Genomic DNA, 23,955 nt, shown 5'->3' on the forward strand with positions numbered 1-23,955 from the left:
ACTCAAGATCTTTTTGCTAGCTTACTCAGAAGCTTTAAAACACATCTCACTGTGTTTGCAGCTAGATTTTCTAAAAGGTCAACTCTTTTAGTCATTTATTTTTCCTGACAACTGTAGCAGTCAGTCTTTATGGTGGTGTTTCAGTTAGCATACAATATTAGTACACTACTATGCTAAATGCTAACGCACCGACGAGATGACGTTGCTTTTGCATGATGGTGCTGTTTGAGTGCAAGAGCAGCGAGTATAATGGCCCCGACAACTGTGTTAGGTTGAAAGTGAACATAGAAAGAAAAGTAAATGATTTCTACTTTGAACAACCAAAACTGAATCGTGATATTTACTTTATTTCGCTTAAAACAAAAATAAATCATCTCATAAATACACTCTGGGTGTCCGATTATGCTTATAAATGACATAGTAATAATTTTCTTAATAACATTTAATATAAAATTGGCACCTTTCTACACAGAAATTCAAAGGGATTATTCACATTTATCTCATAGATATCTGAAATTCAGACATGGAGCTCAGTGCAAATTGAGTAAACTCTATCATTTTGTTTAAAAATTGTCTGATTGAACCACATTTTGCTTGGAACATCAAACGTTTTCATCTTCGTCTTCTTCATCCGATTACATTGCAACACGCGGAAAAGTTTGTCCTATCAGGAATCAGTATCATAAAGTAAGCTCAACAGTCTGGGAGTTCTTTGGTTACATAGCTTCACTGATCTTAAAAATATTGCTGATGCGTTCAAATTAAATCTGATTCTAAAAAGTCAGCTATGAAAAAATATCCATCTGTTTTATACTAAGTGGAAAGATAGTTAACTGACATTTAAGTGAGATAACCCATTAATGCGATCTTGTAATACAGAGTCCTGACAGGAGTTTAAAGTTCTTCACAACTTGAAAAGTTGTGGTTTTGCTGGAGTTTAGCTGGAATGGAGACATTCAGATTGCTGATCAAGTTTCATAGCTGTAAACAAAAACCTTAGGCATGTATGTGGGTTAAAGACTGCAATAAAGCTGTTGTGCTTTGTCCTTTAGTTTCAGTTTCATTTTATCAGGAGTGTTGATAGAAACCTGTCATTGATAAGAAGAGCAAATAAAGCAGAGGATTACAGAGTTCAGCGTTATCTTTTTGTGCAATAACTGTCTTCACTCACTATCCTTGGTCCTCTTGACAGCTACGACTACCCTGAGTGTGAGGAAGACCAAATTTCATCCTGAGAGTCTGAGTCCTCCAATTGAAGATCCTCTTTCTCAGCTCTCTCAGTGTTGCCTCTGGCACATGAAGTGACTCTGTTGATGTTGTTCAGAGGGACGTACGAATAATCCTTGCGCTCGGGAAAGTGAGATGCCACTGAAACGGCACGGCACGCCTGTACGAGGTGAACCAGCAGGCTGGCTGAGAGGACAGTAGCCAGGGTGAAGGTGATGATCATCCACGTTCGCCTGAGGAGTGGAGGAGGTTAGATCATTTCAATGATGAATCCAGAAGCCACATGTATCAGTACAAAGCACTCACTGCCTTACTGTAATGAGAGCAAGCAAGGTTTCCTTACAGTGTGCCTTCATTTTAAAACTGGATTTTACTGAGTGACTGAGTTCAATAATGTCCACAGCTGTATTTGCACTTGTGCAGTTTCTCCTTCTCCTACAACTTTAAACAGCTTTTCATACAGGAACTGACCCACTTGTGTGGCAGGGATAATATAAAGTTGTGGGAAATATGTGCATGTTTTTTTTTTAAACATCAAATGTTTTGATTTTTAGGTTCCACTTTTATAGTATTTTATAGTGAACCGCTAACAGTCCTACAGTAGGAAGATTTACTGCTGCAGGGAGATTTAATGCCCAAAGTGACAATGGAAACAATGTAGCTGATGGACATCAGTTGGGAAAACTATATTTAGACTATTTTAAAACATTTACTATATATAAAGACAATGTTATGGGTATGCTAAAGAGAAAAAGAGCCATTAAAAATTATGTGTTCCTGAGTGTTGGTTAAAAACCAAATCAGTTGCTAAAATAGCTGCTTTAGGGTTAAAATGTATTTTTCCAATGTATCTCATTCCTTAACCAATTTGTTAGCCTTCTGTTTATGTAGAATATGTAGAATATAGTTTATCATTTCCTGAAGCAAATACAAATACTTTTCCTTGTCTGATAGTAAGTAGTGAGAGGAAAAAGCAACAAGCCGTGAGAAGAAGTCTGAGACATTTCTCACATGTGGCACACAACATGAGATAGTCTGCTAAGGGTTTCTTCTGACCACTAGAAACTTTCTGTCAGTACTGAGGCAGTTGCCTGGAGGAAGCTGCGTGCAGGACGACTGCTCACTTGCTTTAAAAAGCTACTTTCAGCTGCCTTCTTATTCACAAAGAGGTCACCATCATGTGGAGCTCTGCATGTTAACAAATGTTAACAAATTTCCCACGTGTGGGACTAATAAAGGTTATCTTATCTTATCTTATCTTTGAATTGGCAGATTTTTACACTATTTGTTAGAGGCAGGTTAAAAACTGTTTAATATTCAATAAGACTGTGCATGAGATTAGCATATATCTAATCAGTTTAACTGCCAGACTGAAAAGTTGGTGGTATTATTGTTACCGTGGTCTTGAGTCAGTATCTCCTTCACATGCTTGTTTGGATGATAAGGGACAGAAACAGTTAAAGATAACAGAGCTCCACCTACTTTGTCGCAGCTGATCAATCCCTGCCTGAAGTGGGAGTTGGTTTTGGAAAGTTACAAGAAATGAATGACAAAGACAGCCCCATCTGGAAGGCCCTGGGGGAAGGGGATTTCAACGCTGACATGCACTTTGACTACTGCTGAATATAACAAATTGGAACGTGTCCAATTTTTTAACAAACACTGTTTAAAGGGATTAGTTCTTTTTAAACGTGTCCTTTCCTACATAAGTGACCAAACATTAGAAACCATAGCAACAACTAACAATCCCTCACTTCCATGTGAAAGGTAATGAGGCCAGTGAATGCATCCCACCCCCAGAGTGTCTTTTACATGCCTTGTTTACATGTAAAAGAGAGAGTGTGAGAGAAAAAGCCAAATGCGGGTCTGGGCTGCTTCAGATGTTTTCTATTATTATTAAACTGAACTACAGTATTTAGAGCAGAGGGAAAAACTGGATCACTTATTAACAGGATCTGTAATTTTCTGTATACATAGCAATACCATATATACATGGAACATGGCCAAAGCCTTAGATTTCACAAACAGCTTTTTAAAAGCTCTTGGTTCTGTGTGCAGCCAGTGTGAGTGAATAAGAATTCTTGAACCTCATTCCCATTCATATTCCTTCTTATTTAACACATTAATACTACGTCGAGAGCTGAAATCAATGCTAAAAATGGTATCAAAATGGCAAAATGTAACCACTTTATTTTTTAAAAGGGAGACAATTTATTGAAAAGACCTCAAGATGCACAGCAGGGTAAAAGGTGACAGGGGAGGGTGGGTTAAGGTTGTGTGATCTTTGACACTTACTCCGTAAAATAAGGCCGCTCTCTGTAAGCGTCTTCTTCTCGCCTCCAAGATATAAACATCTTTCTAGCCAGGCAGTGTCCAGCTATGGTGAGGTGAGGAAAAAGAACAAGAGATAAATGACAGAGGACACTGACTGTGGCTGGTCAGTGTTTTTAATCCCATCCTGCATGAAAAGGTAATTTTCTAACCCAGACTTCAGCCACAATTACACTGGCTGCTCCTCCTGTAATTGAAATCTCCTCCACAGCCAAACCTTGGATTTCAAATTGGTGTTTTTCCAAATAGAGCAGCATGGCCTACTTTTATATCAGCTCTGTGTGAAATTTAACCTACAGGCTGTCACCATTAAAGGGAAACTGGAGTAGTTATTAGCAGCTCAGGTTTCCAGCGCAGTTATAGATATTCAGACTATCACTGATATAGTTGGACATGTAAATTAGTAATCAGAAACTAAGGCAAGAAATCAAAGATAATTATATGCAAGTCACACTAAATTTTGCCAACTTGTTACTCTTAGAAAAAGGATTTCTGAATAAAGTCTCCCACGCCTGTGCACCTCTGGGGAGAGGTTTATGTTTCTGTGTTGGCTTTGTGCACACGATGCCTGCTACAGACCTCATCTCATAAGTTATTGTTGGATAAAATATTGCATGGACCAATGAGTTAAACTGCTTAGAGAGATGTATTTGAATATTAATTTACTACGTCTTTAAAACTGATATCATAAGTCAACTTTGGAAAATGTTAACAGAATCAGGTGAAGACAGTATTTAAAGCTTCACTTTCTCCCATGTAGCACACAGCTTTAGATGTGTTGTCACGAGACTGAAAACACTGGAGCGATGGATAGTTAGAGCATGCAGTTAGGAAGGTAGGAAGGCCATTTGGAAGTTATGAATTATAGGTTTGTGGTTTGAACTCATACAGCGGTATCCGAGATCATTTTTTCTGTTTTTGTTGTTCCTATTAGAAACATAACAGAAGCAGTAAAAAACAAGTCTATTTATATCATGATGTAAGTAAAATATCAGACCTGTCAGGCCACATAAACAGTGCTTTAGGTCACAAAAAATGGCGTTCCTGAAAACTCGTTATAGGGTCAAGATTTTCAGAAACTTGTTCTGCAATGACATCATGTAACATCAAAGGTGTGTGGCTTTATCACATTTTTATGCTTTTTTTTTTGCTTTTGTGCAATGGCGGACATAGACAAAATACTTTTTCTGTTAACGATATTATCTGCATTTTTCTAAGCATGCGGACACATGCGCACAAATGCAAATCTCGCTTCTTCCTCTATGCACTGTCTTTTGTTTATATAATAACTTCCTGCCCCAGGCGTCTGATTGGCCAGGATTTCTATACAGTTATGGTCATATTACCATCTGTTGCTGCTATAGTATGCTCTTCACAGCCCTTGACACTGTGTTTTAATATGTTCGTGTGGGTGGAAATATTTTTCAAAACGATGCTTGAGAGGATAGGATTTAAGGAAAAAAAAGAAAGCTGAAAAACCCCCCCACAAAAAAACAACATCAATGATAATAATAACATTAAAGGGTATAATGTAATACAAGTAGAGTGCAGAGTGGAATTAAAGCCTCTTTTAAATAAACAATGATTGAACATTACTAACTTTTATGAGGATATTCACTGTACTAGTTTTGGCTACATGTACCTAATATTCTGAAAACAGATTGTAGAGCAGAAAGACATAACCGTATGAGTTACAGTGGAAAGTTTTGAGAGCTGACATGCAGGTGAGTAACATTTCCAGTCCTCCCAGATGAGCTGACACGGTGCTCCTCTGTTTAGACAGACGGCAACAAAGACAGAGCTGCGTCTACATCTGCTCTCTGCAAATATTGAATCATTTGCTCATGTGAGAATATGCACACTTCAACACAATGATAAACACCATCTCTGCCTTTTCTCCTCACGCACACACATACTGAAGCTGATTTACATAGTGTCACATTACTTTAGTGTCTCCTCTCACACTGACTGTTTTTCCTCACACATATTCTCTCACTTTCTTACACTATGTTTACTATGTGAGTATCTCACCCTACTTTAAGGAGATGGGATAGAGAATGACTGAATCAACAAATGGAAATATATTTGAAACAAAGTAGCCACATTAACCAGCTGTAAGGACTGAGAGCTGGTTAATGTGTACATGTGTAGTGCTTATGGGCAGCAGGCAAATCAGTATTTAATATCTGCTCAGCTGTTTAACAGGAAAAAAAAAAGAAAGAAGAAAAATGTAAATGAGAAACACCACAGTGGGACTTCAGTTGCACTGAAACACAGTACAGATGACCACATTTTGAAATGTGATACAGTGAAACAGCAAAGTATGTTAGACAAAAGATTTGGTCTCCAACCCTGTGGAACTACATGCTTTAAAAGGTTGCTACTTGCTGTGATTGGGTCAGAAGGCATCTATTAAATAATACTTTAGTCTTTAATCTTTCTCCTCTCTTGTATGCTGGCTGTGAATTTTGCCCAGAAGAAAGCAGGCAAAGGAGATGAAACTGAGTTATTTGCATCTTGTTTCACTTCAAATTCTCTACAAAAACAACCATAAATGTTCCTGCTTTCACAACTAGCGGCATAATTAATAATTAAATATGGTGTAACAAACAGGCTAGGGATGAGGGAAAAGGAAGGAACAGAGGCGCTGTGCATAGAAAAAAAAATTCAAACTGTTCATTCACGTGAAAACCCCTGCAGCTAATCACCAGCTGCATGAGAGCTTAAGGACAGGGTTTCGTTCATCTCTTTACCGCTACCATCAACCACCATATGACCCTGTGTGTACAAGCAGTATGTATGCCTATATATGGGTCTGCACAGGAGTTATTGCAGTTTTGTAACAACTTTGTTTGCATTCTTTTTATTTCAAGCAGTTCTTTTAAGTTTACTTTATGCTTTACGTAGCTTTAAAACAAAAAAAATAATTTAGCTTGGTTAACTTTAATAACCTTGGTCTGTACCTGTGTGTAAGGTGTAGTTGGTGCTTCCTGGCAGTGTGGTGTGGCAGCTTCCTGTTTGTGGGTCACATGGACACCGATCCTCACATTGACACTCATGAGCGCAGGACAGACCGTAGAAACCCAGAGGACACACTGAAAGAAAGAAAAAAATGAAGTGAATTTACATTTTTTAATATTTAAATAAAGAACAAACAAATTTAGCAAACTAAATGGTTCATTTTGTGACTGAAATGGTCGTCAAGTTGATTTTTCTCTGTTTCTTTTCAATCAAGTTTAATCGTCGGATCTTTTAAATAAGTTCTGAAAAGTTTTAATACCCGTTTCATTTTTACAGCCAAAATAAAAGCATGAATGAAAACAAAAAGGTTATTGAGTGACTTCACTCAGACTTTTTTTGTGATACACCTGTTCAACTGCTCATTAATACAGATATATAGTCAGCCAATCACATGGCAGCCTCTCAGTCCATTTAGACATGTAGACATGGTCACAACAAGCTGCTGAAGTTGAGTATAAAACTGAGTATAAGAGTAGGGAAAAAGGCAGTTTGGTGCCACACTGGTGGATTTGCATATTTCAGAAAGAGCAGATCTGCTGGGATTTTCCCACACAAACATATGGTTGTCTGCTTTACAGAGAATGTTCTGAATATGAGAAAATATCCAGTTAGCAGTAGGGCTGGGCCATACCATACTGTTCACAGTAATACCGGTATAATGTTGAGCAACGATAAGAAAATGAAATATCGCGATAGAATATGGGTAAAACGCGCATGCGCAGCGCCTTTGTTTTCATACGCACATGGCGGAGAATGAGAAGGACGAAAGCGGATCATTGAATGAAACGGATGAACCAGAATTGGTTTGTAAAAATGTTGCAACTTCAGTGGTGTGGAACTGGTTTAGCTTTCGTCTGTCAGAAAGCTAAACAAAGCACTATTTTTGGTAGAGCATGCTAGCGGGCTGTCGTTATTACCGTGTTCTTTTGAAAATACGGCACACTTAAAATCAATCCTTTTATTTTTCTGAAAATCGACAGTGCCCCTGTATAATCCAGTGGGCCTTATGTATGAATTCTGTTTGTGTTTACTGACCTCGAAATGATTTTATGTGGTACACGGCGCTCGAAAAGCTGTCAAATGTTTTAGTACGACTTTGCTAAGCTACGAAGCCGCACCACTTGATGGATTGTTGGAGCATTACGGCTATCTTAGGCAGGAGCCTCACGGAGTGATACGTACTGTGCTTCAACATAATATTACCGTATTGTGTGTGTATAACCTCTTTTTAAAGTTTTGTGGATATTATACATGGTTATGCTGAGGATATGTCAGCCAACTTCCACTGGAAATGCCTTTTGGTTAAACTGTCAGCAAGCAATTTGCATTTGCACTGTTATATTTTTATATAACTTTAATGCACATAAAAAACAGCTGCTTGTTTAAGTGAAAATACATTGATGTTTTTTTTTGCACTAATAAAGTTGAAGAGTTGTAAAGTATTTTGTCTAGTGTCAATTATATTGTCAGTTATATCGTTATCGCAAATTTTCAAATGTATATCGTGATAAATATTTTTGGTCATATCGCCCTGCTCTAGTTAGCAGTGGTTCTCTTTTTGAAAATGCCTACTTGATGCCAGATATGAGAGGAGAATGGCCAGAGTGCTTTGAGCTGACACAAAGGAAACAGTAACCCCAATCACCACTTTTTGCAAGCAAGGTTTTCAGCAGAGCATGTTTGAATGTTCAAGAAGTCGAACTCTAAAGCAGACGTGCTACGGCAGCAGAAGACCACATTGGGTGCCATTACTCCTCCCAAGGAGAGGAAACTGTGCCTACAATTTACACCTTCTCACCAAAATTGGACAAATGCTGCCTGGTCTGATTATTTTTAGTTTTTGCTGTTACATTTGGATGGTAAGGTTACAATTGAAAGCATGAATCCATCTTGCATTATATCAATGATCTCTATTTCTGGTGGTGGTGTAATGGTGTGAGGAATATTTTCTTAGCACACTTTTGGCCCCTTCGTACCTGACCATGCCTTGAAGACCATAGTGTGATCCACATGTGACACATAATACTAACTTGTATTAAGTGGTGTGAATTCTAGCCAACACAGCAAAGGTTTAGTTAATGATTTCCTTCTACAGCATAAATAAAAATGGATGGAAATCAAGTTGCAGTTCAACACATGTGACAGAACATACATGCAATAGTTCAACACAATAGTAAAGAAAATCCTTTTATTTCCACTAAAATTCCGAGTGACTTTCAACAGGTCCGGGTGAAGTGACATTTAGCATGCATAGCTCTACCTTGCTCACAGTAGTTGCCATGGAAACCTGGAGGGCAGGTGCAGCGTCCGTGGACGGGGTCACAGGAACCGCCATTAACACAGGAGCAGGTCTGATTGCAGCCGTCACCATAGAAACCAGCGAGGCACTCTGCAAACAAAAAGACAAAACAAAACAACAGAGACATTTCATGTAAGGAGCGTGTTTTATTTTTGTGTCACAGGACAGCAATCAAACAATGTGTGAACATACATACACATTTAAACAAAATATAACACAAATGAAAAAAAAAAAAACAACATGTAAAGGTGCAGTGGGATGACCAACAGACCCACACGGGTGGGAAAAATGCCACATTTAATCAAACCATAACTCACCATTAGAGGCTGGTGTTGGTGAAAGTTAATGAGGTTGCGTATGTGTATAGAAGAACAAAAACATGTGTTTGCATTCTTGCGTACGTGTGACTGGATGAGGCTTTTGATTACCTTGGCTGCAGTTCTTTCCTCTCCAACCAGCATCACAGACACAGCCATCTGCAACACAGATGGAACAGACAGAAAGACATGAATCACAGAGGACAAACAATGAGTCAACAATCAGTGGGGAAAACAAGAAGTTTGATCTTTCACTTATAATACCCCCTCTAGGCAGGCTTGAAATATAACTGTAAATACTGTGCTGCTCTACGCTTCCACCACTCAAGTCAAACTGCAGTTTGTATCCAATTCTGGAGTTTGGAGCATGTCTTTGCACATTGAGCTGACAATCATTGTCAGCTAGACCTCACATCTGTTAACTTGAGTCATCGGACTTCTTAATTATGTTTGTGAAGTTTGGACTTCAGTTTTGAAATTCTACATTTTATTAGTCTGTTACTTTGCACTACTTAGCTGATATCCATGTCTGCGGATTTCAAAAGTACTGTTTATTGTGGCAGCTTGCCAGCCAAGCTTACTAGCGTTTGCTGGTAACTTAGCACTCAACCCTCTTGTCCATATGTGGTAACTTCTGGGCCCAAAATACTCAAATAGCAGCAGCCAAAACGGTAAGACTGAGGTATCAAAATGTGAACAACACAAGCTAAAAAAAAGTAGGTTTTTAACAGTGTTTTTAAATGATTAAGAGACTGGGCAGCACTTATGTGAAAAGGATTGTTGTTGCAAAGATTAGAAGCCACCATTGAAAAGGCTATCACCTCTGATTTTAAGCCTGGATCTATGATATCAAAGACCTCAGTGCTCAGCTAGGATTTTGCTGTCACCAAACCACTGACACTCTTAAAAAGAAGCAATCAAATTTTAAACTGGATCCTGAAATGGACTGCAAGTCAGTGTAAAGAGGTCAGTATAGGTGTAATGTGTACACCTATCTGTAGGTCCTCTAAAAAGCAATGAAAGGAGATGTTGTTTTTTTAAAAATGGACCCCAAGAGAAGCATATATAAAATGAAAAAAAAATGGAGAACCCTTAGGTATTCCTCAACCAAGTGGGGACACACATAATGAATACTGTCCTAAATGCACAGGGGAACTCCTATCTGACAAATATGACTGGAAATTTTTAAAGGCTGTACTCTTAATACCCAGACATTGGACAAAGATTACTCTTAAACCAGCTGCAACTGCACTAAAAGCTTTAAAACTCAGATTTTAGAGGAACTTAGAGTGCACTGATGTCAAATTCAGTACATCACTGATGACATGTTTACAGGGCTAAAGGTTTAGAATTACTGTACTATAAGTAATCCTGCTATTTTGCTTTATCTTTACCAGCACTTTCATACTTACTGGCGGTACAGATGCCATGGGGTCGGCAAGCTGATGGCTGACACACCAAAGAGTCACAAGCAGCACCCTGCCAACCATCATGACACAGACAGTGTCCGTCCACACAGTCACCGTGCTCGCTGCAGTTTGCTGGCTGGCATAGTCTTTTATGGATACACAAGATGGTGGAGACCTTTCGCTCACAGCGCCACATGTTATCTGAAATACTGGGAGGGAAGGAGATGTGTTGACAGCATGGAAGGACAGAAAAAAGTCTATTAAAAAAATCAATCATTTATTAATTATCATGTACACCTATATGCACACTTTAACATTAAATGTTGGAGAATAAAAAAGTAAGTGTAAAGTTTCACAAGTGTGAAGGGACAACTCACTCACCAATGATCAGATGGATAGCTGGCCAAAACGCCATTTTTAACATAGGTGGCAGATCCGCCCCCATCCAGATTAATGGCATTGATCACTCCATGCTCCTTCAGGAAATCAGCCATCTCCCAAAGACTCAAACTGTGTTAAAAAAAGCAGCACTGAAAAAACTGAAGACAAACACTGTGGCCATAGAAATGTTGAGGACTTTAGTCATACTGGCAGCGTGTCAGAATCAGTGACTGCCAAACAGCCTGGTGCATCTGTTACTGTTCTGTCTGTCTACATTTATTTGGTTCTGTGTTTTGTGTTTGTAATTATGTAACTACCGTGTTTCTCTCACAAAATCTTGTGCATGAGTCATTCAGCTTTGTGTATTGTATGGAAACAAACTTGCATGGGTGTTGCATTAGCTTGGGCTATAAATTCCTTGGTATATGCTGCTGTACATTGCATACTTATCCCCACATACAAAAACAATAAAACAAAACAGATATCCATTTACAAGAATATCTCAAATAACTGTATACAAACATTCATAGTCCTCGGAAGGTGAATCCTACTGACACACAGGTAAAAGCTTCACGTGATAAAAAGATCATTTTTGGAGCAGATACAAGGTAGTGCTGACATTTTGCAAAAATGTCCCACAGATCACCTCTCATGGTTGGATATGAATTGCTGGCAATGTGGATAAGTGGCAAGCTTTGGTCAAAGATCATATATTTCAGACAGTAGAAATTACTTCTAAAAGTTATCTAAAAGCTTAGTCTCCAATTTGTCTTTTGCAAACAGTGTTTTTGATCTTGATTCTGTATGATGTCAACAAGGGGAGGGGGATATACTTAATATGGTCACCTCAGGTACATGGTAGCTCTGGGTGTGTGTCTCCACAGAAGCCCCCCTCTGTCATTTAAATCTTTTTTGAGAGGCAGTCATGCAGAAGACAACAGGCCTAAATACACAGTGTCCTTTAAAGGAGAGGAGCTATCATGGTTTGCCTCAGACAGAAGATGACCTGGGGCCCTGCACCAAAGTCCATTATTTTCCACTGTGAATGATGCAAGCAACTCTAGCGGAGTCACAGTTTGCAACAGGTTTTCATGTGTCACCTGCCTGCCAAACTTAAAAAGAGTGAGTCTTTTCAAGGATTCAAGGGTAGAGAAGAAAAGAAAGGTGTGGGATGCTGTAGATGACGTAACTTTAAAATTGAAACTGTGACAATAGATGACAAAACCTCATCTCAGTAGTCTGGCTTAATTTTTGTTTTGTTAATCTAAATGGAATGAAACAACCATTAAACTCTGCAAATAATTAAGATTATGCAGATTAAGATAAAAATGATAGTCCCTGAAGAGAAATATGTTCTTGATCATGAGAGCATGCAGACCTGCCTGTGTCAGAATTAATACAAGAAGAACAAATACCAAAATATATTGTTTTTCATTTACTCAGTATGACTTACCATCATCGTGGTTACAATGGCACTATAATATGAGAAATAAAGTATATACAAAACACAAAATCTTCAAAAGCTAATGAGTCAAAAACACTGCAGTCAAATATTTTCATGTTGTTGGCATTTTACTTTATGTTTGGGTTTGTCTGGCCAAATTTCTAAAACAGACGCCTGATTATTTCACCAATCGCATGTAGATTAGGCTAAAAAGTCCAAAAATGGCCACTGTACTGTGGATAAGTGGTTCTTTGCAGTTAAGATGTCTCACAATTCAATGCTAATCAATGCATCACATAATGAACACAGAATGATTAATTAATTGTGAAAATAATCATAGATTAAGTGTCTGACTGGCTGATCATCTACGGCAACCTCCACTAGAATTAGTTGAGAATTTCAAAGAACTAGCATGTCGTTCATGGAAACTAGAGGTCAGTTTCTGAGGTCACAGCTTCCTTCGACCTGACTTTTTCATGTTTTATTGAGTGGGAGGTGGCCCTATATTGAGCAGAGATATACAGAGGGCAGCAGACATGTTCAGACGTGTCCGATTGTTGTGCTTTTCAAACCCCGATCATAAACACAACAATAGAATATCTGAAGTCAGTGCAGGTCTGTGGGGTCACAGCACTAAAGGTGGAGGGAAAATTAGATCAATGCAATTGATTGGTGGAGTATCTAAGAGGGTTGAGCTAATATAAGCCTGATAGTGTTATCGGATCTCTGTTTACCAAAACCCCTGTTTACTACATTCACTGTCAGCTTGTTTTTATTTTTCAGCCTCCAAATGACCTCGACCTGCATTAGTCCATCATCTTGTTGTTCAATGCTGTTGTTATTGATTAAACTAATCTATAATTAACAGCTATATTTTGAAACAACTTTATATTTTTTTTTTGCATCTTGTGAAAATATCATTTCTCTGCAGAGTTTGTGGACACATTTTTACTGTTGCTGCTTCTAAAAAAAAAGATGTTTTGTTGTCAAAACAAACCTACAAGACAGGAAACAAGCAGGTCGAAAAAGCTGTGTGTTCATGTGTGTTTTGTGTGTTTACGCTTGAGCATCTGTTTACATTTGTGATGTGTCTTCTTAAGCCTTTTCCCACCAAAATACCTGTGGGGGTTTTGTGTGCGCTACGAGTTCAGGAGCCATCCCTGAGGGTCTTCTTTCTTTTGTTTTTTTTCCTGGGGGAGGCAAAAGCAGATCTAATCGTTTGTAGGCTCTGGAAACTGCTGTTCAGTGCTAACTTGGCTGTTTCTGCTCAAAGCTGATTGGCCATTTCTGAACCTTTTGTCCTTGACGGCCAGAAGTCTTCACCTCTTCAACCTCGCCATTAACAGTGTGAAGTTTTACTGACTGACAACAAAACAACAATGCAGCAACCTTGCCTACATTTATAAAACCCGGTGCTGTACCCTGGTGTTGTGACAATAATTCCCTCCATTGTTCTCATTGTTTTTATGGTTTAAAAAAAGAAAGTCATCAGAAAATAAAAACTGATTAGTAGGATGTTGCTGCAAAATGTTTGCAATACCTTACAGCCAAACCAGTACCTGTTGTGAAAAGTTTGAGAGGGTCTTAGGGCTGCTCACTGAGCCCAGATCAGCCAAAATGTCTTTGTTAGACGGTTGTTAGGTAATTTGTCTTGCTTATTCTCTGATATTTCCTGACCACAACAAGGAAGCTGCCAGTGTTAGGCTGTAGATGCTTGTGTCACAAGATCAACAAAAGATAAACACTGATGGATTAAGTTTGGTGTTGGTATAAAACAAATTTTAAAGATTCACTTTTTTCAAGGTTTTAAACATCTTTAGAAAACCAGCAAGTGGAAAATATGCAAACAGTCAACATGTCATTTTCATGGTCATGTCAAGTCTTTCAATGAGCTGAAGTAAACTGGAGACATTCCAACGTACATGGAGGTTGTTTTTCTCTTCACTGTGTGTGAAATCGGTTCCTGGATAATAAATTCCCACTTGGGACATCCTGTGTTGACTCAAAAACCAGTGAATCACTTCAAGCTAACAGGATAAATTGACTCTTTTCTTACATTTACACCCGTGTTTGCCGTTTCTTTTCTAATGGTTGGAGTAGATAGCTTCCCACTCACTGTGTGTAATTTTAAAAACAAATTGTTTCAATTTCATCACTACTTCTTGCTTCAAATTTCTTAAAAAGAAAACAGCATTGTAAACATTGTTTATCACCTTTCCTTTTCTTACCCTCGTGCTTTTGTCTGTCCATCAAAATGAAACAGGATTAACCTTCCCTCTGCATCGTGGCCCACTGCCGTCCTCGCTGAAATTACATCCACAAAAGTGCGGAAACCCCCTGTGAAAATATGAGAAAATGCTTTTTTAATTATGATGTACGATTAACAGTTCAATAAAACCTGTTAAATCAAACTGTCTTGAATTTATCCCACCATAGAACTCAGGATCTACAGAAATGTGCACACCAGTATGAACCAGTTATTCCAGATTAGGAGTTTTGTGATTAATTAACTCAATATTTTGTCTTTTTTATGCTGACCTCACATTTGGGAATTTAAAGTCTAACACCTTTTCCTAACCATGCCTTTACATCCAAATGATGCATTATAAAGACATGACTCAATAATGCCTCAGTGCTGCTATTTCAAGCTAATGGCTGATTTAAACTTCTGCAGTGAATGCTTGTAGAGCCTACAATGTAATATGTAAGTCCCCAGCGTTGCTGCTGGCATTTATGTTTGTGCTTGGTGCATTATGTGTCAATTACCTTGTGGTCATGTCCCTGTGTTTTATATTCCCTATTCCCTCCTGGGTCCCTACTCTTTGTTGTTTTTGGGGGCCAACATACTTTTCCCTCAAGTTCTACCATTCCTTTGTGCACCCCTCACATCCATACTGACAGTTTCATCAATGTCCTTTCAGGAATTTGTTGACATTTGTGAGTCCTTATGTTGAAGCTGACATTAATATTCCTTATAGTGAGATGATGATTGTTTTTCTCTCACTGATAAATTCAAAAACTGCAGTGAAAATTAGCCAGAAATGTGTTTTAATCATACATCCCCAGTAACAAGACCAAACATTTAACCGAACGAATGAAGAAAAAGCAATTACCTTTATTAGAATGACCAATAAAATTTGATAAAAATATTATTTCAATGTTGTGTCTTTGCTCCAAAACAATGTTTAAAATCACTTTTTGTTTCAGTATGGTTCGATTGAAGAGTCAATCCAGGGTGCCAGTTCAGTTCAGTAAAGTTTTAAATACTGTAATCAACTGTTGGCTACAGGAACAAGGCAGCAGCTATTGAGACAATAAGGTCGTGACCTTTGAATTTTTTTTCTGGGAGCCAGGTGCTCCAACACTTAAGGTTGCTGTAAGTGTTCCCTATACACAACTAAATTAAGGCAAGCTGCATGACATTGATGAGTAATGTGGCTTTTGGCCATTACATTTAGTCATTACTAATATCTATCAGTCAATACTGAGAACTACTACTTATTCCAGCTAGCTGGTACACAGAGACATATTGTACTGGCTGTTAATGGGCAACACATGAAAGGCTGCACCATGTCTCTTGCACTGCTCTATATTTTTCCATGTTATAAATTCAGCCTTGAAAAAATGTATGGGTTGATAGATAAGGCTAAATAAGACAAGATAAAAATTACTTTAATAACGACTATAGTGGCTTAGGATTAGTTTGCTCTTTGTGTAAGACAAATGACTCTAGACGTGTCATGTTTATCATCTGGCGCCATGCCACACCCCCCGTTTTAGTTCAGAGCTAGATTTAGAAAACCTGGGTCTACACACATGATAGCAGCTGTTAATTTTAGTGAAGACAGAGAGTGTAAGCACAGACAATGTAAAAGAATTAGCTGTCTATAAATGTAAAGACATTGTGGGCATTATGAACAGGCCTCTGGATTATGCCAGTACTGAAGCACTCTAGCCAGTTAGTTACTGAATCTGATTGAATAAGCCCCAGACAATTCCAAGGTCAGAGAAAATGATGCTGGACAAGCAGAGAGTAATCTAAAATAAATTACCTCCAAATGAACTCTGTTTTTTTTTTTTTTAACTGAAATCCTGAGAAATGTTTTTTTTTTTTATTTCTTCATTTTTTTTTTTGGGGGGGGGGGGGGGGGGGGGGTTGGTTACTGACAGGCTGGATCCTTTTATGTAACAGTTTAACGTAACCAAAAATCTGGGTCAATACCGGTCCTAATATCAAATTTTCACTATGCAAGTATCGTGGAATAAGACTTTACAGATAATATCGCAATATCCATATAAGATTTAAAAAAATTCTACCAGTCAGAATCAACCTTTACTTTTATTTGCTTAACTTCAGTCACCATCAATATCAGTATACCGTGACAAGATTTATAAATATCTCTATTTCTCAAATCCTAAAATCTTACGATTGAAAACCTTTATACATACATGTGGTCAAAGAAATGAATCCAGCTGGATGTGGATTTGCATCATTACCTGTTTCCTGTGTCTTGTTGCACTCGGCCTCAATGCTCTCATTGATGTAAATCTCGCCGTTTCTCAGTAACCACACCACCCCGCTGACTAATTGGACAAACGGATTGGACTGATCCAAAACGTCATCCTGAGATAGATACCTGAACGGTAAGAGGGGAGAAAGGAATTCAAAAAATATATAAATAATAAAATAAACTGTTTACAACTTGCATAGTTCCCATTTCTGTATAGCTGTATATCTCAGATTCTGTAAAGTTATTTATTTCATATTCTGTATAGTTTTTCATATTTATATCCTGTTCATAGCCTGTACATAGCTTGTACTCACTACAGCCTGTACATACTTATAGTTATAGAATATTCACAACATACTTCATACCGTGTACATTATAACATACCATAATAGACCCATTTCTGTAATATACTCACATATCTATATTATTGCTAATATATATTGTAATATATCTATATCACTAAAGCACTTCTGGATGGATGCAAACTGCATTTCGTTGCCCTGTACCTGTGCATGTGCAATGACAATAAAGTTGAATTCTATTCTATTCTATTCTAAATATAATACTACTGTAGTACATATTATAATTTCATGTTTCTATATTTGATATTTGTGGTGATACATAATGCTGGTAGGTAATCCTCTACTTTAGTCCAGGCTGAAATGTCTGACATCAATTTGCACAGTTTTTTATGCACCCCAGAGAAAACAAAGAATATTTTTTTACTTTTGTGTTACGACTACTAACAAATCCTCTTTTTTACCACTTTAGGTTCAGGCAGCTTTATTAACTTTAACAGCATTTCTGTTAACTTAGAGGGATAATGTTAAAACAGCATAGCACGGTGGTTCCCACATTTGTACTCGCTGTAGCTGTTTGATGCGTCTCTTAATAAAAATAAAAAAACCACACAACCCACACACAGATATCAACACTTCAGTTATCTAACAACATATTAGTCATAGCAAACAGCTGTTTGGACTCTGTACTTGATTTAGTTTAGTAGACCAAAGCTACTGAACTTTTGGACACTGTGTCTACAAAGAAAAACTGAGCTCGGCTCCATCTGGAGGAGTAAACAGCCCAACAGTCACTTCAAACTAGGACCCAAAACTGTCATTTTGTGGGCGAAGCAATGCGTCCTATTTTAAATCAGAGGTAGGTTTATTATGAGCTCGACTGACAGGTCATGGACGGCACAAAGGGCCCAAGCAGGACTGTGAGCAGGTTATTTTTTTACTGAGGTCCACTCGCTCCCTGGGAGTGTGACCGACGACACAAACCACATCATGTTGCATCATGTGCATTTCTGACCTCAGTTATCAAACAAACAAGTTACATAGAGTACTTCATGGTTTAAAGATAGACGATGAGCAGATGTTTTGTTTTTGTTCATCGAGGAAAATGTGGTGGCTTCACATATGAGTGTTATTTAACTTCTAGTTCAATTTTAATGTGATTCTCTTTAAAGCATTAATGTAAAGATATGCAGTTTTCTTTTTCTACAACAATTTGATGATAGTTTAATGCATTTCCACTGATTTAACATGCTACAATGATAAACACTAGTTAGATCAGTGAGTGATTCAGACATGAGCTCATCTTCTTTTGTTTTTCACATTAAAAAAGAGCAGAGGTTATAAGCTTATGCAAACAGGAAGTCACTGTATTGCAAATGTGCATTACTTGGGACAAAACCTGAAAAGAGGCCAGTATCAGAGGCAGAGGTGAGAAGATATTTTAGTGCCATGATGTCAGGTACAGTTAAGAACAAAGAGGGAATGGAAAGAGGTTTGTTTTTATTCACGGTGTGGTTTCTGGCTGTTTGAAAACACTGATGATACAAACTGTGAAAGTGGGCTGTACCTTGTAAAAATAAATGCTGGCTTGTACGTTGAATATTGTAATCTGAGAGCTCAATCTAGCAGTAATTCTACAATTATTGGTAACTTCACAGCGTGTCTTCTGTCCTGTCTCCCTCCCTTCACCCCCCCTAACTGGTTGCAGCAGATGGCTGCCCCTCCCTGAGCCTGGTTCTGCCAGACATTTCTTCCAGTTAAAAGGGAGTTCTTCATTCCCACTGTTCCCAAGTGCTTGCTCATACCAGGATGTTTGATTGTTGGGGTTTTCTCCATATTATTTTAGTGTCTATGCCTTTAAATATACAGCACCATGAGGTGACTGTTGCTGTTATTTGGTGCTATATATAAAATTGGATTGACACGAACATTTGTTACTTTAATTCTGCATCTTTTCTTTTTCCTTTGTTTTACAATTTTTATCTTTTTAGGAAAATATCCAACAGTCAGCCATATAAAGCACAGATGCCTGACAGAAACGGTACTTGAGACACACTTGACAGAGGAGAAAACGTGCTGTCTGGAAAATAAAAACATACTGATATGTATGATCACACTTCTTAAAAGGTTTGACTTTTTTTGCCTCCTTGCATACTGTGTGTAATATGCTGTTTAAAGGGTGTTTAAAACTGCATATAAAACATTACCTCACCTTGGATCATGTCTGTTCATGCAGATATCTTTGAGTATTTGGATGAACTCATCCTTTGTCTTTGGGGCTATGATCTAATGGTGAATCAACAATCACTGAAACGGATTTCTCTGTTTTACATTTTCAAGCCGCATTTCTTACCCAAACACTAGGCTGCCGTCTTTTCTGATTCCAAACTGGGCATTTTGCAGTCCTCCACTGTCCCGCACCACCCTGCTGTTGCTCACCACGTTTCCCAGACACTCCCTTGTTACTGTATTGAAGAAACCAGCATTTTGCGCATACAGGCACTCAGCCGCTTCAGCCGTCTCTCGTACTGTTGCCCTCACTCTCATTTCGCAGCCGCCTGGCCCCCCTGGCTCCAACACGGACACCGTCCTCAGGGGGTCGTTGACCACTGTCATGTGTCCTGGTAAGAAAGCCGCAGCAGGATGAGGTGAAATTGAATCTTCAGTGATATATAATAAAGGATTCTTGCCAACACTTTGAGATGAAGGTGGGCGAGTACAGAAGTAAAAAGAGGGATCAATAAATCAAACACCAGAGATTGATATTATTTTTTGTTCCTTTAACTTATGATGTCATCACTAACCATAAACAATTCTGGAGCTCCCCGGAATATTGGACACAAACAACTTGGTCTCAGCAACCGGCTGCCCGCTGCGGTTACTGGAGGCCCAGCTCTCATAGGTGGTGCTGCCATGAATGATGGGCTGACAATCCCTGACATAGCGATGAGAGTGGGAGGGGCCGTGGCCTTGTGTGTAGGGCAGCAGGATGTCATCGTCCATAGCCTCTCTGCAATGAGAGAAGAGTTGTTGGTCTTAATTGAAAGTGACAAAAGTCAATTAGAAAGTGCCACCTGTGTACGTTTGTGTACGTTTGTGTGCAGAAATGCCAAACATTTTCTAGTTCCATCTTCTCACAACAAAGCTCTGGTGCTTTGCTTTGTCATATACTGCCAACCTATCACATATCATATTATTCTGGACAGTTTTTTGATCAATGCCAGCAAACTGAATATTACTATGGGTTCTTTGAGATTACAAGGGGCTCCATGCTTTTATAACCAAAACAATAATAATAAAAAAAAATAAAATTATTGAAATCATTAGTAATCATTAGTTAGTAGCCAACAAATATGTGTTAAAAACAGACACCTCGACTAATATTAGATGCTGCAGTTTCGCTAGAAAAATAACAGCAACAAAAATAACAAATCCTGATATCCACTGCACCAACATGTAATGTCAATAAACCCTTTAGTAGCTCAGTGTGTCCCATTGGCTCTCTGTGAGGAAGAAAAACATTCCCACATCTCCAAAAATAAGAGCTACAAAAACCCCTTCCCCTTAGGGACGCTGTGGAAATAAAAATGCATTTGCGTGTTAATCTTTAAACAAATAAATCATGTGAGGACATATTTTAATGGAGAAAATTTCATCACAGCCTTAGCTGGTCAAATCACAGTTTCATCACATGAAGGAATGTGTTTTCAAAAGTGCTGAGTTGTGGTTTCTGCTCAGGGTCATGCAAAAATAGTCCATGCACAGCCTGTTTTTTTTCCTAAATCTTCAAAGATCCCATTATTACTTGAATGTTAAACTCTTACTCCTTAATTTGGTTTCTTAGAATTCTTATATTCTGAAGTATATATACAAAACAAATAACTTGTATGTATGCCCACTGCCCAGTAAGAATATTTTGGTTCTTTTTACTATATTTTTTTATTCAGGTTTCAATGAAACCAATAGCCTGATGGCCCAGAGCCAATAAAAACGATGTCACTGGCCAGCTGGCAGTTTTTCCACCATTTGGGAACTTTTGCTGTAGCCAGTATTTTTTCCACTAAAAGGGCCATAAATGTTCTTTCTCAAACCACCTGTTTGGACCTCCTAACATCTACCACTAGTTTCTTCATTAAGGTGTGTTTTATAGTGTCAATGCACAATAACATCAAGTTGTTTTATACTATAAGGTAAAGGTCCTGCAGTATTTAGGAGAAAACCCTAACATTTAAGCAACCACCTATCAGCAAACACTTTGAGATCGTGGAAAGGAAAAACCCCACGACCACTTGGGGAAGAGAAGAGAAAAAAAGCTAGTCCAACCTAGAATCTATTAACTAGTTTTCAGCTTAACACTGAGGCAGGATGTCTCTAATTTTAGAGATATTGCTTACATGAAAAAGGAAGACCTACACATTTGTTTAATGTGAGCACTGAAGGAGATATCCTGGCAATAAGATTTCTCACAGTGTTGCTAGGTGAGTATCTGGTTAATTACATCAGTTCTCTCTGAATTTAGGAAAAGAAAATTACAGGACATCCAGATGTTTATGTATTTAAGACCTGCCTGTAGCTTAAATGTGTTATCTGGCTTCACAGATAAATATAGCTGGGTATCAACTGCATAGCAAAGATTATGTATGCAGTATTACAAGCATGTATGGATAGTACTGCACATAGATATGTTTCAAACCATTCCAGTGCAGTTTCTTTTTAATAACAGCAGTATGTTCTAATCTCTGTAGTAAAACATTGTGGTCAGTGGATGCTGCAGTTAAGTCTAACAGGGCAAACAGAGTCCACTGCCCGAAGCATAGGAAAATAATTTGTAACCTCCACTAGTGCTGTTCCTTTGCTGTATTTAACTGAAACTCTAATAATATTATTTAACTATTTCTTGCAGATATCTTTAATAATAGTGTATTCGTAATACCAGTTGAGCTGTGCTAGGAATGTTTAGAACTACTAGGATTTATTGTATAACCAATATATAACCACTGCAACCACTAAACACAATCCTTTACTTCTTAATTATCAATATTAACATATAGAATATACAACTTTCTTATTGCAAATCAGTATGTGCATTCAAAGCAAAGGGGGTTCCATTTCAGAGAGTGTTTAATCTCAGCTGTTCTGAGTTAGTTTCATCTCATTAGGTGTAGAATACTGGCTTATATTTTGTTTGTATATTTTCTTACATTGTGAGTTCTTGTGCTTTGCACCTGTCAGCGCTGACGGACTCGTAATGTACTTGAATTTATATTGTACTTTTGTAGTCTAACTGACCTCAAAGATCTTCTAACAACAAGTCACACTTTTAACTATACATTTATATAACACTTTAATACATACACTTCATGTGCCTGTCAGTACAGAATTCCTACTTATTCAGACACATATGTATTTAGACAGTGGAAAGAAGCTAGGCTACCAAGAGAAAGCTCAGTACCTGTCAAGTTTTTTCCCTCAACCTCTGTAACTGCTGTCCCATAAAAAAAAAAATACACATACATGATTGGTGAATCTAAAAACCATCTAAATAGATATGGGTCAAACTGACCCACATTTATTCAAAGAGTGGTGAGCCTCTGTGTACAAAAATTTGTAGCACCTGTACAATAGCACAAAACCTTAAATTATTGTAATTTTTGTGTATTTTGGTTAATTTTAGGAGAAGTCATAACGTTTCTGGCTAAAAGGATGACATTTAGGCTTTACTTGCTACTGTCAAATATCAAAACTGATCCAATTTAAGTTTCAAGTTTATAATACATCAGCGCCGTCTTGCGGCCAATAAATCCAACTGCGTCAACATTTTCTCCAACCGTCAACTTCCGTGTTAAATGAAACCAAAAACGTGACGGCTCGTCTTGTGACCAAAAGTTTGGGTTAAATAAATATTATGTACAGTTGCAATCACAGAAACACGGGAAAAGTTAAGTGTAAAGAACACTGTTAGTTAGTGAGAAGACATTCAATCGAGCCAACCACAAATGACTTACACGTGTTTGTTAATGCTGTTATTATTTATTATTAGATGTATTTAAATAAGCACATTAAATTACGTACTGTATTTGCGGTTACTAGTGAATAACCGCAAGAGTGAATAGTGAACTCTGGACTCTTCTGATAAGACTTTAAACATTGGACACTGTTACCCAACAGCTGGCAAGTGACCTTACCTAAGTTTGTATGCTGACGTGTAGGTAATTAAACACTGCACATTAAGTCAACTTCATCCCGAAATATCGTCAGCCACCTACCTCAAGTGATTTTTTATTTTACCAGAAAAAGAAAATGAAGAAGACACGTTTCTTTTAATCTTTATTCTTGGCTAACAACAGTTAGTTAGCAGTTGACTATATATAACAGTTAGCTCAACCAGGAAGTAGCGCCTTACCGGGTATTTGTGGTCTGGGACAGCCGGACACAGAGCCACAACAGCAGCCAGACACACGTACATTTCACCGACTGTGTTGCCATATGAAGAGGAAAATTAGCCTGTCAAACTCCTGTCTCCTCCTGTGGATCCCACATCCTTATCAAAGCCAGCAGAAAACACACGGCAAACTCCTTTTCCTGCTAAATTTCAAAATAATGGTTGCTATGTGGCACATCGTTGTCAGAAGAATAGATATGAAAGTTATTTCATGTCTATTTTGCAATATGTTCGTAAATCATTCAAAAACAAACAGAATCTCCCCTTATTTTAA

At 38.0% G+C, this 23,955-nt stretch overlaps 1 protein-coding gene across 1 annotated transcript; it reads right to left on the reverse strand.

Moving 5' to 3' along the window:
* Window positions 1-326: 326 nt before the first annotated feature.
* Window positions 327-23,808, reverse strand: nagpa (N-acetylglucosamine-1-phosphodiester alpha-N-acetylglucosaminidase). Its single transcript, XM_085423621.1, has 12 exons — window positions 23,643-23,808; window positions 20,044-20,249; window positions 19,593-19,860; window positions 16,927-17,066; window positions 14,658-14,766; window positions 10,986-11,114; window positions 10,608-10,813; window positions 9,307-9,354; window positions 8,840-8,968; window positions 6,522-6,653; window positions 3,523-3,604; window positions 327-1,460 (listed from the first exon to the last, which is right to left on the reverse strand). The coding sequence occupies exons 1-12, from the start codon at window positions 23,723-23,725 to the stop codon at window positions 1,199-1,201; spliced, it is 1,794 nt and encodes a 597-aa protein (XP_085279747.1). The 5' UTR covers window positions 23,726-23,808; the 3' UTR covers window positions 327-1,198.
* Window positions 23,809-23,955: the final 147 nt, after the last annotated feature.

Source organism: Rhamphochromis longiceps, linkage group LG11 (assembly GCF_057381845.1).
Source record: "Rhamphochromis longiceps isolate RC_006_pf linkage group LG11, R_longiceps_female_GT1.1, whole genome shotgun sequence".
Classification (NCBI taxonomy): Eukaryota; Metazoa; Chordata; class Actinopteri; order Cichliformes; family Cichlidae; genus Rhamphochromis; species Rhamphochromis longiceps.